The sequence below is a fragment of the Carcharhinus amblyrhynchos genome, chromosome 8 (assembly GCF_965287045.1).
Source record: "Carcharhinus amblyrhynchos chromosome 8, sCarAmb.v2.hapA, whole genome shotgun sequence".
NCBI classification, from domain to species: domain Eukaryota; kingdom Metazoa; phylum Chordata; class Chondrichthyes; order Carcharhiniformes; family Carcharhinidae; genus Carcharhinus; species Carcharhinus amblyrhynchos.
Window position 1 is genome coordinate 96,226,053 of NC_137331.1, and position 16,125 is coordinate 96,242,177.

The 16,125-nt window shown below is 42.1% G+C and overlaps 1 protein-coding gene across 3 annotated transcripts in view; it reads left to right on the forward strand.

Annotated features, from left to right (window-relative positions):
- The window catches only part of map3k22 (mitogen-activated protein kinase kinase kinase 22), a 116,487-nt gene that overhangs the window by 36,675 nt on the left and 63,687 nt on the right, over positions 1 to 16,125 (forward strand). For all 3 annotated transcript variants that reach the window (XM_080194540.1, XM_080194543.1, XM_080194541.1), the window contains exon 3: positions 10,717 to 10,811. In XM_080194540.1, coding sequence (XP_080050666.1) covers positions 10,717 to 10,811 — 95 coding nt within the window. The remainder of the gene's footprint in view (positions 1 to 10,716; positions 10,812 to 16,125) is intronic.

The following is a 16,125-nucleotide window of genomic DNA, read 5'->3' on the forward strand; positions in this document are numbered from 1 at the left end:
TCCCATAGCCCAAATCATGTATCTCAGGATGTTACTGACATGATCCACTTCACTTCAGATACATGACATCTCTTTATACTTTTCTGACTGATTCTTAAATGATGTGAGCGTTTCTCCTCCCTCCAGTTATCCTCCCACTTCTCCTGATATTTCTCTAGGACCTGGTCAGAGTGAATGTCAATAGCTTATTCAACAAGGAGGTAGATTGACCCTGCACTTCATACAGTGTTTATGTCATTAACTTGTGACACTGGAGTACTTCTTATATTTTCCACAGCAAACTATTTATCCAAGTGAATGTAATAGTTGTAATAGTTGTGCTAGTAGAGCCAGAATAGAGCGAATCAGTGCTCCTGTTCTATTCGTGCTGAATTGTGGGGTGTGCATGAGGCAGCCAACTCACTTGTATTCTGTACGCTCCCCACACAGAGTTTGGGCTGCATGTTGCATGGGGCTGAAACCCAACTGATTCTGTCCAGATGGGATCTGTCTTCTTTGTGCTCACTGAATGCTTAATTTTGGTTCTCATGTATTAATTTCCATTAATGAACAATTAAAATTTTCCCTTCTAACCTGAGATGTCTCTTGAGTATACTTTATGTCAAGATGATGTACTGTTGATTACAATATAGTAACTAAATCAGGATGCAAATTAGAAACAGTAAACAAAGGCTGTATAAACATAGGATTAAAAATAATAGTTTTCCTTTAAATATTTGTGGTAATGCAATTAATAATGACAAAGCTGATTTGAACCCTCACTTGCTTTCCCTTGCTAACCCATTTGCTCCATTGCATGTACCGCTTGCTTGCTTATACTTTTGTGTCCACTCGCTCTTCCTTGCATTGCCATTTGTACTCTCTTGCAAACATGCTGGAGTTCGCTCTCCCTTGCCTGCCTGCTCCCTCTCCCTTGCATGCATGTTCACTCACATATGGACATGCACTTGCTCTCCCATGCAAGCTTTCTCATACTTGCTCGTGTTTGCACACTGCCAGCTCTCTCACTGCACGTGGGCTTACTTTCCCTTATATACCTGCACACTTTGTTGCACATGTGCTTGCTCTCCTTTGCAAGCATGCTTGATTAAGTGCTCTCTTACCTTCAAAGTGCTCTTGCTCTCCCTTAACTCATTCTCCCTTGCACTCACTTGCCTTGCATGCACAAAAGCTCTCCCTTGCACCTGTGTTTTCACACCCTTACAAATGCTCACACACTCCCTGCACATCTCCTTGCTGCTCTTTTGCATGTCTGCTTGCTCTCCTTTGCATGGGAGCTTGCCCCTCCTACATCTGTTGCACTCTCCCTCTCTTTCACAGGCTCTTGATCTCTGGAGCAGCAGCATGCATTCCCTCTCATCCTGAAGCAAGCAGTTCTCTTGCTGTTGACTGCTTAATTTACCAACTTTGGAATCTGCTTGGCTTATAAGAAAAATGTTGGTTGGTGAAAATATCAGTAGTTGACCATTGTTATGCCGTTCCAAAACCATTGCAACAGTGACCAAATTGTTTTGAGATACAGTCTAATGCAGAATGCTTAAATGGTTTTGCTTCTTCTGTTCAACTGTAATTTTGGTTTCAGAGATGTAAAGATTAGCACAGCACACTGCAACACAAATGTTTTCAGTGTCTACCTTTTATCTGATGAGAGCCACCTTCCTGAACACCGCAAGCTGTTCTTCCCATAGCCCAAATCATGTATTTACCGACTTGATCCACTTCACTTCAGATACATGACATCTCTTTATACTTTTCTGACTGATTCTTAAATGATGTGAGCGTTTCTCCTCCCTCCAGTTATCCTCCCACTTCCCCTGATATTTCTCTAGGACCTGGTCAGAGTGAATGTCAATAGCTTATTCAACAAGGAGGTAGATTGACCCTGCACTTCGTACAGTGTTTATGTCATTAACTTGTGACACTGGAGTACTTCTTATATTTTCCACAGCAAACTATTTATCCAAGTGAATGTGAACACATCCCGCAGGAGCAAGAATGGAAGCCAAACTCTTTGTTATTACAACAACATAATGGGAATCCAATTTAAAAGATAGCAACCTCCCAGAGGGATGGGGCTGGGTCAGTCATGGAAAATTTTCCACAGTAACTTTATGTCTCACTGTCAAAATCTATCTAACTTCAGGGCCTACAACTGAATGATCCAGTTCTTTGCATTTCCCTGTTTCTGTCTTAATTTAAATTCTCTCACAATTTTAATATTTGATGCAGTTGCAAATTACCCCTTTCTTTTGAAAGATATGTCCTAAAGGAGATCTTAACTCATACATTAGACAGCTGCTGCATTGTTGACATTCCATACTTTTGATAAGATATGAAACTGAGGATTCATCTGCATGGCCTGGCTAAATGTTGAAAGTTTTGACAGACCTGGTGAACATTTCTCCTTCAGCCAATGTCATAGGAAAACAAATGATCTGATTATAACTGTCAGGGATCTTTTTGTTCTACCATGTTTGTCTACACAGTAAGAGCAGTGCTGTTCAGTCAGCCATTGTATGAACTGCTTTCGAACTTTTCCAAGAGATGGGATAAGATGAATACATTAAAAACCTTACTTGTGTTTCACTTCCTATGGAGTTTTTCTGCAGTAAATTCCTTCATGTATCTTTACAACAGAACTGTTTGGCTGCAAAACTGATTCACATCCTACCTTTGGTGTTGAAGCATTGGTGGTGCTGCTGACCACTTTGTAGCATGAGGCAGCGGGAAAGCACATATAGGTGTATCCCTCATATGGGCCTGAAGAGGTTGAGAGGAGTGAAGTCTTGACTTCAGGGATATCAATGGCTGGGATACTAAAATTGGCCAGCAAATGTACTGGGAACACCTTCCTTGTTCATTTCGAAAAAACAAGCGCAAGGAAGTAATATGCCCCTTTTTAAAAACCTACTCAATAAGTTGCAGCTGAGGAGCTTGTACTGAGACTAGATTGATGGAAGCAATGTGAAGAGTTGCTGAGGAGTTTGACAGCTTCTGATGATCACAGAAAGGTAGATAGTTATTGCCTTATAGAGGTAAAGATCAGTGGCTACAATGTTATTTGCTCTGCAACATGAACAGGACATGCAGAGGAGGAGGCAGAGGGGAACTTGTGAAAGGAGAGAGGAGTAAGAAGGCCTTTGTTCGATGGCCTACCAGAAGAGGGGTCACCTGGGAGAGACAGTACTCTAGTATGAATCCTACTTTAGGAGCAATACTTCAGGATGCTTTGCTTGACTATGGAGGTAGTGACAGAATCACAAATGAATGGGGTAAAGGTGGTCCTCTCAGTGGACGTGAGGATCAATGTCATCACTTTGTTCTTCACAATCTACTCCTCTCAGGCAAGACCTGACATTAACAACATGTCCTAATTGTTCTTCGGGGGGGACAAGACTTCTTCTTCCCCTGAGGAGGAAAGATTAGGATGAAAGGGCATATGGGTATACCAGAATATCGTACTCATTCTTGGGCCTTATTGAATTTTTTGACCCGAATTTTAAAGTATTAAAAGATACAACACCATGCCAATATTTGGGCCTAATCAAAATTCCCAGTCCAAGGTTTTAAAGTGTTAAAAAGATCTAATCGGATAGAAAGTGAGAAATTATTTTCTCTGGTCAGAGAATCAAAAACAAGGGAATAATAATTTTAAATTAGAGCCAAACTATTCGGGTGGGAAATTGGGAAGCAATTTTTCATACAAAGGATAATAGTTGAATTCTCTCCAAAGAGGCCATGGGTCCTGGGTAAAATGGAGCTTTTAAGATGGAGTTGTAAGATTTTTATTGGGGAAGGGTTTCAATAGATTTGGAGCTAAAGCAGGAAAATTCAGCTGAGGTATAGATCGATCATGATTTAAATAAATGGCAGAGCTTGAAGGGCTGAATGGCCCACTCCTGCTCTTATGAGATTTGTCCTGTTTTGTAAACACCAAGTCAGTCTGTTTTTAGTCAAGTCAACGATATCCTTTGGTTCCCTGTTGAAGCATTCCCAGCATCTACAACAACGTGCTAAGAATAACTCGTAGTTACTGTGTTACTGGAGTGAGGTAATGGTATTTTAGCTATTTGGGCTCTGCTTCACACAGCACAATCTGTCTGCAGTACCCAGTATCAATTGATTGAACTGGCTGGGCTGATTTTGGGAAGTGGAAACTGTGTTGCCTTTGCATTAGGTAAAGTTTATTCTTGCATGAACTATTTGACCTCATTAGCAGCTTAGATTTGTTTCCAGCCTAGCCTAACATCCTGAACTCAGAAGAAATATTGATCAAGGAAGCATTTGAAGTAAATGAGGGAGGTAGCTAACTATTTTTAAGTGGAAAATTCCAGCGTTTATGTGGTGTTTCTTTAAAAAAAGAAGCACAATCATTGGAGATTGAAATTTAAAATAAAAGCCGTGATTGGATCCATCACCACCTGAATTAAAAAGAAGTTTAGGAATTACCAGATGAGAAAGGACCAAAATTCATCGTGTTTTGTTTCTATCGTCTTGGTATTTGCAAATACAGTAGTAATGTAATTAAGCATTATCATTGCAGTCAATCTGTATCAATCAGCCTGCATCTGGTGCGAGGTGAAGAAAACCAACAGTGGTGGAAAGCTTTGGCACCATTGTTCCAAAACCTCCTGTTCAAGGATTCTATGCAGATCATGGCCTGGCTTCTGGTCAATGGCAAATAGCACTTGTCATTTATTATGCTTATAGTTGCCCAAAGACGTTAGTGTGAGTTTTTAAGCTTTAAAATACAGCCATCTGGTCCCCAATATAGCATGTTCCCATTGCAGAGCATCTATGCCCTGTGTGAACAGGGCAAATAACAACATGTCATCCCCAGCTGAAAGAAACAAAGAAACTCATTGTGGTGCGCCAAGCCAAAAACAGGGAAATGTAGATTTGAATGTTTAAAACTGTGTACAGAAAGCAAAATAGTGAGAAAAAATGGTGGGATTAAGATAAATAAAAGAGGCAGAAAGAAAAAGCTTTTTTTTATTATACAGTAATTAAAATCTGAAGGGATGAGATGCCACACTTGTAAAATGAACTTTCAATTTCGTTGAGGTTGCTGGGCAATAATTGAACCTTGTCATGTCATTAAAAATTCACTTACACTTGAAGTGGCAAATTCTAAACTTTCCTGGCAGGTTTATTGTCCATATATGTCCTAAATACAGCAACTTCACACCATTCTGTATTCCAATGTTGCTTTTATAGACAAGTTGCCAGTGAATTGCAGCTTGTGGAGTAACAGGACAGCAGCATGCTGATTTCTGCTTTTGACTGAGCATGTGTGGATGCAAAATGTTGCTGTCAGATTTACTTCGTTATAATGGTGACGGTATTAATCACATCCTGATTCTTACCGCAAAATATGAGCCATTATGTCATGTGTCAATGTAGTCATAAACTGTATCACAATATCTTAATGTTAATATATCCTATATAATCTTTGGAAGAAATTGACCTAACATGCATTTTAGATAGGATGTTTTATATAAATATGTAATCTGGAGCAGGAATAGACCATTTGGCCCTTCGAGCTTGCTCTATTGTGGCCAATCTATCGTGGTCACCAATTTCTGTCCATCTCCTATATCTTTTGACATCCTTGTGAGTCAAGAATCTACTTAATCCTAAAAATGTTCAATGCCTCTACCTCCACTGGCCTCTGGGCAGGAGAATTTTCTTAGACTAACGGCCCTCTGCGAGAAAAGTAATCTCCTCATTTCCATCTTAAATTAAACCTTATTTTTAAATTGTGTCCCCAAGTCCTAATCTCTCCCATAAGTGGAAAGTTCCTTCCAGTGTACAACCTATAAAGTCCTCTTAGGATCGTATATGTTTCAAAGAGATCACAACTCACACCAACAGATCCAAGCTGTCGAACCTTTCCTAATTAGCCAACCCCTTCATCCTGGGCTTTAGTTGAGTGAACCTTCTCTGCACTGCTTCTAATATAGTTATGCTTTTTTCTTAAATAAGGAGGCCAAAACAGTCCAAAGTACTCCAAATATGGTATCACCAACACACTGTACAACTGTAGCAAAATATCCCTTTTTTTCTTAATTCCACTTCCCTTTCAATAAGCAGGAATTTTCAGGTATTAGCTGTACCTGCACACTAACTTTTTCTGTACCATAAAGTTCTGCAATTTAACTAAGTGCTGTTGCTTCCTGTCAAAATGGACAAGTTCTCATTTTCCCTCAGTATGCACTGTCATTTTCTACCAGTCACTTAACCTGACCATATCCCTTTGCATACTCCTTATGACCTCATCATAACATACTTCCTTATTTATTTTTGTGTCATCAGCAAATTTAGCAACCAATTATTTGATCCCTTCATCCATTCATTGACGTAGACTGTAAACAATTGAGGTCCATGTACTGACACCTGTGGAACACCACTAGTTACATCTTGCCAATCCTAAAATGATCCATTTTCCTCCTAATTTCTGTTTCCTTTAGAATCCTCTATGAACGCTATTATTTTACCCATTACATCATGTGTTCTTATTTTGTGTAGTAACCTTTTGACGCGGCACCTTGTCAGCAGTCTTTTGGAAATCTAAGTACTCCACATCTACATGTTTCCCTTTATCCACATTGCATATTGCCTTCTGAAAGAAATCTGATAGTCATGATCATCCTTTCACAAAATCATGTTGACCTGATCGCATTAAAATTTTCTGACAGCCTCGCTATAACCTCCTTAATAGTAAGCTGTAGAATCTTCTGGCATGAGCCAGTTTCCATACATCTATATTTCCTCATGAAACCAAGTCAAACGGTATCTATTTGCAGGAGGAATATTTGACATGAAGGAAATTAGATGCTGACCATATCCAGTGCGTTCTGTTTTATTTGTGGCTGCTGCCAATGCTTAAAAGAAATGGAAATCAGTGTTAGAATTTGCTTCACATTGCTGCCTCCTATACTTCATACTCTCACTTTGTTGCTTTTAGTGCACCGCCATCACTATCAGTTCTGTTAATCATTCATATCTGACCTTATATCCCTGCATTAACCATCCTTTGATGTGGAGATGCCAGCATTGGACGGGGGTAAACACAGTAAGAAATCTCACAGCACCAGGTTAAAGCCCAACAGGTTTATTTGGTAGCAAACGCCACTAGCTTTCGGACCGCTGCTCCTTCGTCAGGTGAGTGGGAGTTCTGATCACAAACAGAGCATATCAAGCCACAAACTCAGTTTACATGAATAACGATTGGCATGCGAGTCTTTACAGCTAATCAAGTCTTAAAGGTACAGACAATGTGAGTGAAGGGTGTTCATTCATCCGTTGTCGTAGAGTCCCAATGATGTCCCAAGCATGGTACGTTGGGGAGACCATGCAAATGGATGAATGAACATGGCTCAGCAATCACCAGGCAAGACTGTTCTCTTCCTGTTGGGGAACACTTCAGCAGTCATGGGCATTCGGCCTCTGATCTTTGGATAAGCGTTCTCCAAGGCGGCTTTCACGACATATGACATTGCAGAGTCGCAGAGCGGAGACTGATAGCCAAGTTCCACACACATGAGGACAGCCTCAAGCAGGATCATGGGTACACTATCTGTAACTCCCACGACTTGCCTGGACTTGCAAAATTTCACTAACTGTCCTGTCTGGAGACAATACACATCTCTTTAACCTGTACTTAAAGCTCTCTCCACTCACATTGTCTGTACTTTTAAGACTTGATTAGCTGTAAAGAATCTGAAAGCTAGTGGCGTTTGCTACCAAATAAATCTGTTGGACTTTAACCTGGTGTTGTGAGACTTCTTACTGTGTTACCCATCCTTTGTCAGCTCCAGGTTTCACAGTTCCAGTGCTATCTTGGCCAGTTCCTATCTTCCGCTTTCTTCAAACATGGGCTAGTTGAAAACTCTACTGCTTGTAAGCCCCAGTCACCTATCAGCCAAGTACTCGCTGGTTTCCAGTTTAAAAACTTTTATGCTCATGTTCAAATCCATCCATGAGCTCACTGTGACGAAATTCTGTAACTTCATCAAAATCTCCAACTGTTTAAAAACTCAAGGAAGGGAATTTTCTCATCCCACCCACTACAGGAATTGCAGGGGGATTGGAAGAGGGGGGAACACAACATGCAAAGGTCTGTTGACCTTGAATGGGATTCCCTGGTTTTTGGGTGAATGCGGTCAGAAAATCCCGCCCAAGAACTCTTGAGTTTTCCTAACATCAGACAATTGTGCATCCCCCATGTCAGCTGTCTCGGCTCTGAATTCTGGAATTCACTCCCTTAAATTCTTCAACATCTTTACCTGCCTGCAATTTAAATATACTCTTTAAGTCCTACTTCACTGACTCAGGTTCTGGCACCTGCCCTAATATCTCTTTCATTGCTTGAATGTTAATTAGCGTTTCCTTGAAACACCTTGAGATATTTTATTATGTCTGATGTTATTACATTAAAGTTAGCTTTTATTATTGCCTCTCTACTTCTCCTGTTTCTGCTGTTTTGTGTGTATTGTTTCCTGCGTATTTTTTTAAACTTATGAATAATGGAGAGAAAGCATTTTTAGCTTATAGCAGAGGTTAAAAATTAACTTGTGAATGAAGTAAAAGGGACTTTCCTTTTCATTATTGAGATGTAGTGGATTGGATGAGCAGTTCCTCAAACTCGTGTTTCATAGTTTACTTATGTAATGCCAGATATTTTCCATCACTGATTGTCCTTCCCTCTGTTACATTCTCACTTTTTCCTCCCCCATCATTTTCTGACCTTGTCCCCCTGAAGCAATTGAGCACAGCTCCCCTATCTGTGCTGTGTTTATGTGACCTTTCCCCTGTGACCTTGTGACAACTGCACTCCCACCCAAATATCAGGCTGTCAATTAGTCCGGCTCACAGACTGGAGTCTGCAGTGAAATAGATAAATCAGGTGCTACCATTAAGATCAGAAAAGCCACGGTAACCCAAGCCTATGACTTCTTATCCCTTAATATTGAATCACTGTCTTTGAAATGAAGCATTGAACAACGATTGCACCTACTGGTAAGGTGGATATGAAAAATCCCATTACACTACATGAAGAAGGAGTAATATTTATTGCTCAAGTAGCATCATTAAAACAGACTGGGCAGAATCTTATCAAAAACGGCAAAGGGGGTAATCTTACGGACTCGTCCCACAGGTCAATCAGTGTGGCGAGCCAGTAAGATCGCGAGAAAGGCGAAAAACCAGCTTTACACATAGATTCTCGCCTCTCCTGATACTACCAGCATAGTAAAGCTGGTGTGTTCTGCCTCCTGGCCAGGAAGGGCATAAGACTGATTATACTATTTAAATCTCAATTTAAATTTATGAGTGAGTCTAGGTCACTTGCCTTAACAGCCTCACCGGTGGAGGTTCTTGCCAATGGAGGTCTTCACCGGTGAGGGTCATGTATGGTCCTCCAACAATGGGGACCAGATGTGATGGCCTTGCCAGTGGGACCAGAGTCCATTGAGACCCCATGGCTGGTCAGGGGCGGGGGGCAGTGACCTTTGCAATGCCACCCTGGCAATGCCATCCTGGGACCTGGAAGTGCTAGCCTGGCACTGCTCACCGGGCAGCTTAGCACTGCTCACCAGCACTGGGCAGTGCCAAGGGGCAAGTCTAAGGGGAAGGGGTAGGGCTTAAAAGGGGCATGGTCTAAAGGGAGGCAGTGGGGCGGGGGGGGGCTGTGCATTCTGCAGGGGCAGTAATCAGCTGCAGGGGAGGGTACTTGGGCAGCAATTGGCCGAGGAGTCCAGCAATCTGGATATCTGGGGTGAATATCCGGAGGAATGGGGGGAGTGACAGATCCTTGTGTTCATGGAACACTGAGAGATCAAGGCACAAGTGCAATAACACCCTTTGCAGTCCTTAGCCAGCTTCCTGGCAAGAATAGATTCTGTTAACTCCCTTTATTGGCACGAATCACTCTTTACCTTTTTTTTTGTGCCATACGACTGCGTCTGAGAGCTCACTCAAAAAATGGGTGCAATTCTCTCCAGCTTTCATTCTCATTCAGCATTTTAATTTTTTTTGGTAAGATCGCCCCCAATATGTCAGGATCTGACTGAAAACGGCACATTTCTCTCCAGGGAAACTGGCAGGCTTTCTTGCCTGTGTGTCATGCCATCATGTTCAGAAGCGGGGACTAAACACAAAGGTAAATCCCAGCTTCACCGAGATCAGGGCTTCATTTTCAGAGGAAAAAATAACCTTCCCCCTGACTCCACCATGGAGGTCTCAGGGGCTCAACCCTCCCGCACTGAAATCAAAGTTGGCATCTCCCTCCCCCTTCAATCAAAGCAGGCATCCCTCCCACCCCACAATTAACACTTGCATCACCCTCTCTCACCATAACTTTAAAAATAATGTATTTAATTAATTGTAAAATGCTTTGGGGGCATTATGAGATAATGAAAATTTATAAATAGATATAAGTTCTTTATTCCTTGTTAAGTGTTGAGAAATTGCTTCAGATATTGGAAAAACAACTCACATGGCATTTACTTGATGCCAATTTCCTTTCTAGCAGAGACAGCTGAGGTGCCACAGTTTAATTCTCAGTTCTCCAAGATAATTATTGTTATTTCAGCAAAATAAGTTTAGGAAGTTAAACTGACAGGGTTTTAAAAGGATTACTTCAATAGACAAAAATGTCTCTGTGACTTTAATGTTAACTTGATTTTTTTTTCTTGGTTATTTTTTGTTTTCCAGATGAACAGGAAGCCCTGAATTCAATTATGAAAGATCTGACTGCTTTGAGCATGCGCAGAAAGTTACTAAATTATAACATCAGCAAAAACAATCAGGTAAGACATGTGTGAAAGATCAGGACAACTTAAGTCTGGATTGTCACCTGGCCTACTCAGTGAACAAATGCTATTATCTTGTTGGGAAAAGCAATTGGTTTTGATATGTAATACTCTTAGTTCACCAGTGAAATTGTCCTCAAGACCAGTGACTGACTAATTTAGTCAAAGGTATTTTTACTCTATAACGTTGCAGCCATTATGAATGAAAAGTTCAGTGTGTCAGAAGTAAGTTTTGCGAGGCAATAGTTATGGAATAAAGGTGGACAGATACAGATAAGGCATTCTCTAATTGAATGATAGCAAGAATGATGTATGTCTGGTCTTACTTCCAGTTGGAAATATTAATTGCAAGACTGTCTTGCTTCGTCCTTTGCTGAGACCCAGAAGTTCCATGCTCTTGAATTCAAAATTCCAACCCTTATTGACAAACTCAGTGCACTCTCTGGCTTGCCCCACTCTAGCTCTGCCATTCTACAGCCTTATGCTTTTCATCACTCCAACCCCTCATCATCACTTCTGTGCCCACACGTAAGAATTTGACATAAGGACAAGTCATGATATGTGGTTAACTGAATGTTCTCTGATACTGCCTGTCCCACAGCTGTCTTTTTTTGTTAATTAGGAAGGCAGTGTCGCTCTCATAAACATAGAGGCTAGATTTGATACACTGCACCACCGGACATGTTTTCGGCAGAGATCACGTAAAATATACTCTGACAAAGTGTCATCCGGACTAAAAACATTAGCTGTATTCTCTCTCCATTGATGCTGTCACATCTGCTGATTTTTTGTTTTTGTTTCAGATTCCAACATCCAGTGATTTGCTTTTATCATGTAAAATACGCTGGGTATCTAGCAATCTTCCGTCCAGCCCTGATCCAGTCCCCATGATATGAGGGGTGGATAAGGCACCCATTAGGCTGCTTCTAGGCCAATTAAGGCCAACTTTTGTTCATTTAGGGCCCTCAATCCATCTCCACTGCCATAAAACAGCAACTGGTGGGCTAGAACATAGAACACTACAGCACAAACAGGCCCTTCAGCCCACAAGCTGCGCCGATCACATCTATACCTACCAAGCCATAGAACTATCTGTAACTTCCAATGCCATTAGATCCCATATACTCATCCAGAAGTCTTTTAAAAGACCCCAGCGAGTTTGCCTCTACCACCACCGACGGCAGCCGATTCCACTCACTCACAACCCTCTGAGTGAAAAACTTTCCCCTAACATCTCCTCTGTACTTGCTTCCCAGCACCTTAAACCTGTGTCCTCTTGTAGTGACCATTTCAGCACTGGGAAATAGCCTCTGAGAATCCACCCTATCTATTCCTCTCAACATTTTATAAACCTCTATCAGGTCACCTCTCAACCTTTGTCTCTCCAGGGAGAAGCGACCTAGGTCCCTCAATCTTTCTTCATAAGGCATGCCTCCCAATCCAGGCAACATCCTTGCAAATCTCCTCTGCACCCTCTCAATAGCTTCCACATCCTTCCTGTAGTGAGGCGACCAGAACTGCGCACAGTACTCCAAGTGGGGTCTGACAAGGGTCCTATAAAGTTGTAGCATTACCTCCTGTGAGAACTCCATTTTTTAAACTCGTTGAAAGGCAGGAAGGAAGCCGAGTATGTTCTTGGGGGGATGTGGGAGGTGTCCTCTTTGTATCAGGGATTGGGGGCATCCCAAAACCTGTTACTCCTCTCCACCCGGCATTATGCCTCCCCACCTGACCATCAAATTGCAAATCCACCTCCCCGCCCCCCAAATCCTCTTTCCTGGGATTCCTTCCCTAAAAATCTAGCATTTATCTCACTCCAGTTGCCGTCATTCTCCGTTGTGCAGATGTGTCAACCCCAGCAGCACTTCCTGCTGAGCTCTGGTGCTCCAGTAACTATTGGAGTAGCCAGTCAATCAGATTGACCAGAAGCTCATGAGGGTGGGACTTCAACTGAGTGGTGGAGGTTCAACCCTCACTTTGTTAAAGCTGCCTTGATCACATTATGGTTGCAGACAGGCCTTGGTTAAAGTCATTCGGTTTATAGAATCATAAAAAATTTACAGCATAGAAAGAATCCACTTGGTCCATTGTGTCTTGCACTGGCTGAAAAATGAACCACCAGCCACATCCTATTGCATGGCCTGGATTGAGTGGATGTGGAGAGGATGTTTCCACTAGTAGGAAAATCTAGAACCAGAGGGCACAACCTCAGGCCAAACGGACGATCCTTTAAAACAGAGATGAGGAAGAATTTCTTCAGCCAGAGTGGTGAATCTGTGGAACTCTTTGCCGCAAAAGGCTGTGGAGGCCAGATCATTGAGTGATTAAGACAGAGATAGATAGATTCTTGATTAAAAAGAGGATCAAAGATTATGGGGAAAAGGCAGGAGAATGGGGATGAGAAAAATGTCAGGCATGATTGAATGACGGAGCAGACTCGATGGGCTGAGTGGCCTAATTCTGCTCCTGTGTCTTATAGTCTTATGGTCTACTCTCCTGCATTTGGTCTGTCGCCCTGCTGGTGACAGGACTAAGATTCAGCCCCAACATTTCTTCTGCAAGGGGCCCCCCTCATTTCTCTGACCCCAGTCCCCACTGTAAAATTTAGCCCAGAATCCCTAAGTTGCATTCTGGGTTGTTGACACTAATTAAAGTGATTCAGCATAAAAGTTACACACTACTGCCATGAGACAGAGAGAAAGGGATATTGTCAATTCAAGTCTTTGGAGAATGTTTGGTGCTGCTGTCTTTCATATGGGTGCAGCACTGGGTCATTCCTGGAACAGTGTGTTTTTACTCCTGCTTATTTTGGAGCAATGTCAAAAATGCTGTAATCATTCTGACAATACGCAGGGCTGGAAGCTTATAGCCAGTGAATTCTCTGCAACTCAATTTGCTCATATTGACATTCACAGTTTATAGTGCACTTGGGCAACTTAGTTGAATTTTCAGCTTCACTTTATTTTGAGGAGTTGAAAGGACTCCTTTCCTCCCTTTCCCATTGTTTTTCATTTCTCATTATTTTCTCATTTACATCAAAGCATTCCTTTGTTATCTGTTTGAGTTCACTTTGACTAGCGAGGGTGTGTTCCATTAGAAATATCGTTTAGGGTTTGCTGTTATTCTGAATGACCAGCAAGGCCCTTCCCTGCTTCCAGAAATAGATATATTTGGAAAAAGAGTCTACTTTGTATTTTTCAATATATTTTATGTTCAGTTTAGAGCACATGACATGCATTTATCAGTATTGACATCCCAGATTCCCCCTTTTGATAACAAACTCCTCATTTGCCTTATCTTCTCCGCTTCTTTCATATCCTCCTCTGCAAATCCCCACCTCAATCACTGCACCACTCCCTCCGTGGCACCTTAAAGGAACTCATCATTTGTTTTTCACCTCCAGGATTAGAATTTTCTGTTTATGTTCCTTCCTGCATCCAATAACCAGCGAACTCATGCTCTGACTCTTAGAAATATGGGGCGGCAAGATGGCACAGTGATTAGCACTGCTGCTCCACAGCACCACAGACCTGGTTCAATTCCTGGCTCGGGTCACTGTCTGTGGACTTTGCATGTTCTCTCTGTGCCTGCGTGTGTTTCCATTGGGTGCTCTGGTTCCTCCCACATTCTGAAAGATGTGCTAGTTAGAGGCATTGACCTGATCAGGTGCTGGACTGTGGTGACTAAGGGAATTTCACAGTAACTTCATTGCAGTGTTAATATAAACTTTATTTGTGACTAATTGATTTAAAAAAAATTGTATCACATGCATACATTTTGGCCATAATCCTGTAAGCTTCTCATCCCTCAGTCCCTCTAACTCCTGTTTTAAAATTAGTTACATTATCTGTACCCTTTTCAGAAAACTTCAAGTGAAAAAGATTCTCCTTATCTCCCTTCTAAGATCTTTCGGCAATGATTTTGAATCTGAGACCATTTATTAATGGACCTCCATTTTTCTTGATTCATTTCGTCAGAACCTCACAGGCAGAATTTTACATTCTGCTGTTGGCAAACTTGCTGGCAGGGGAGGCTCGTAAAGTTCTTCGGCTGGCCTTCCCACTGGCTCTGACCACCCTGACTTCTCAGCAATCTTACAGTGAGGTGGCTGAGACCTAGGGTAGTCCAACTGCCCTCATTCTTGCTCAAGCCATTAAATGGACAATAAATGACCACATAAGGGCCGTATCCCACCCAGCCTCAAATAGCAGGCAGATGGGAGCAGTTCAGAAGCCCAAAAAGAGGATGCCCGAAAAGTGACCCTGCTTAGCCCTTGGCCAGTGGAGCATGAGGACGGGGGACCGGGTAGGGAACTCTCTGCCAGTGGCTTCTTTGCAATATTGGGTGCTAGCAAATTCTATCCTCTGTGGGTTCTTCCTTCCCCACCCCAGCAACTCCACCAACATACCCAATCTCCTTTGCCCATTCCCCCAGGCATTTTCTCCCCCCGCCCCATTCACTGCCTTCAGACTCCTATACTTACCCAGTCCTGGCTTCTGGTACATTGGGCAGAATTTTCTGGCCTCCGCTCCCATGATGTGCTTTCCAGCAGTGGGAGGGATCTTGCCATCAGCTACCAGTGGGATTTTCTGGCCTGGGGCATTTTGAGTACGGCGGACAGTGTTGGCAAGAATGCGTTCTTAATTGATTCTTTGGGTGGTGGGTGCGAACCTCTGCCATTTGAAATCTCCTGACAAGTAATGAAACAAAATATGTTTCTTGAAGAGGTGTGTCTAAGAGAATGATTAACAGCTGACATCTTAAAATAGAAAGCAGGGAAAAATGAGACTAAAACCCAAAACTGCAAAAAAAGGACATAAAATGGAGGCAGCGATTACAGACTGATTCAGTTTTGAGTCCAGAAGGCTAAAGTATGTATACAAAGGATGAGATTCTGTTTCTTCCTCAAGCATCTAGTACTTCTGGAATTCTGTTGTGGGTCAAGGACAGAGAGGTCAGAGTGAGAGCCAGATAGAGAATTGAAACGTCAAGTGACTGGAAGTTGAGTCATGCTTGTGGACCTAATGGAGGTATTCCCCTCTAAGCAGTGACCCAATCTGCACTTTTTTTCTCACAGATCAGACTACATTGTGAGCAGAAAATACAATACACTACTCTCAACTGAAGGAAGTACAAGTAAATCATTGTTTCATTTGGAAGGAGTGTTTGACATTTTAGATGGTGGGGAAAGCTGTGGCAGAAGGACAGGCGTTGCATCTGCTGTGCGTACATGACAAAGTGATATGGGAAGGAATGGGATGATGGAGGCGATTGAGGAATGGAGCAGTATGTCATGGAGAGAATGGTCATT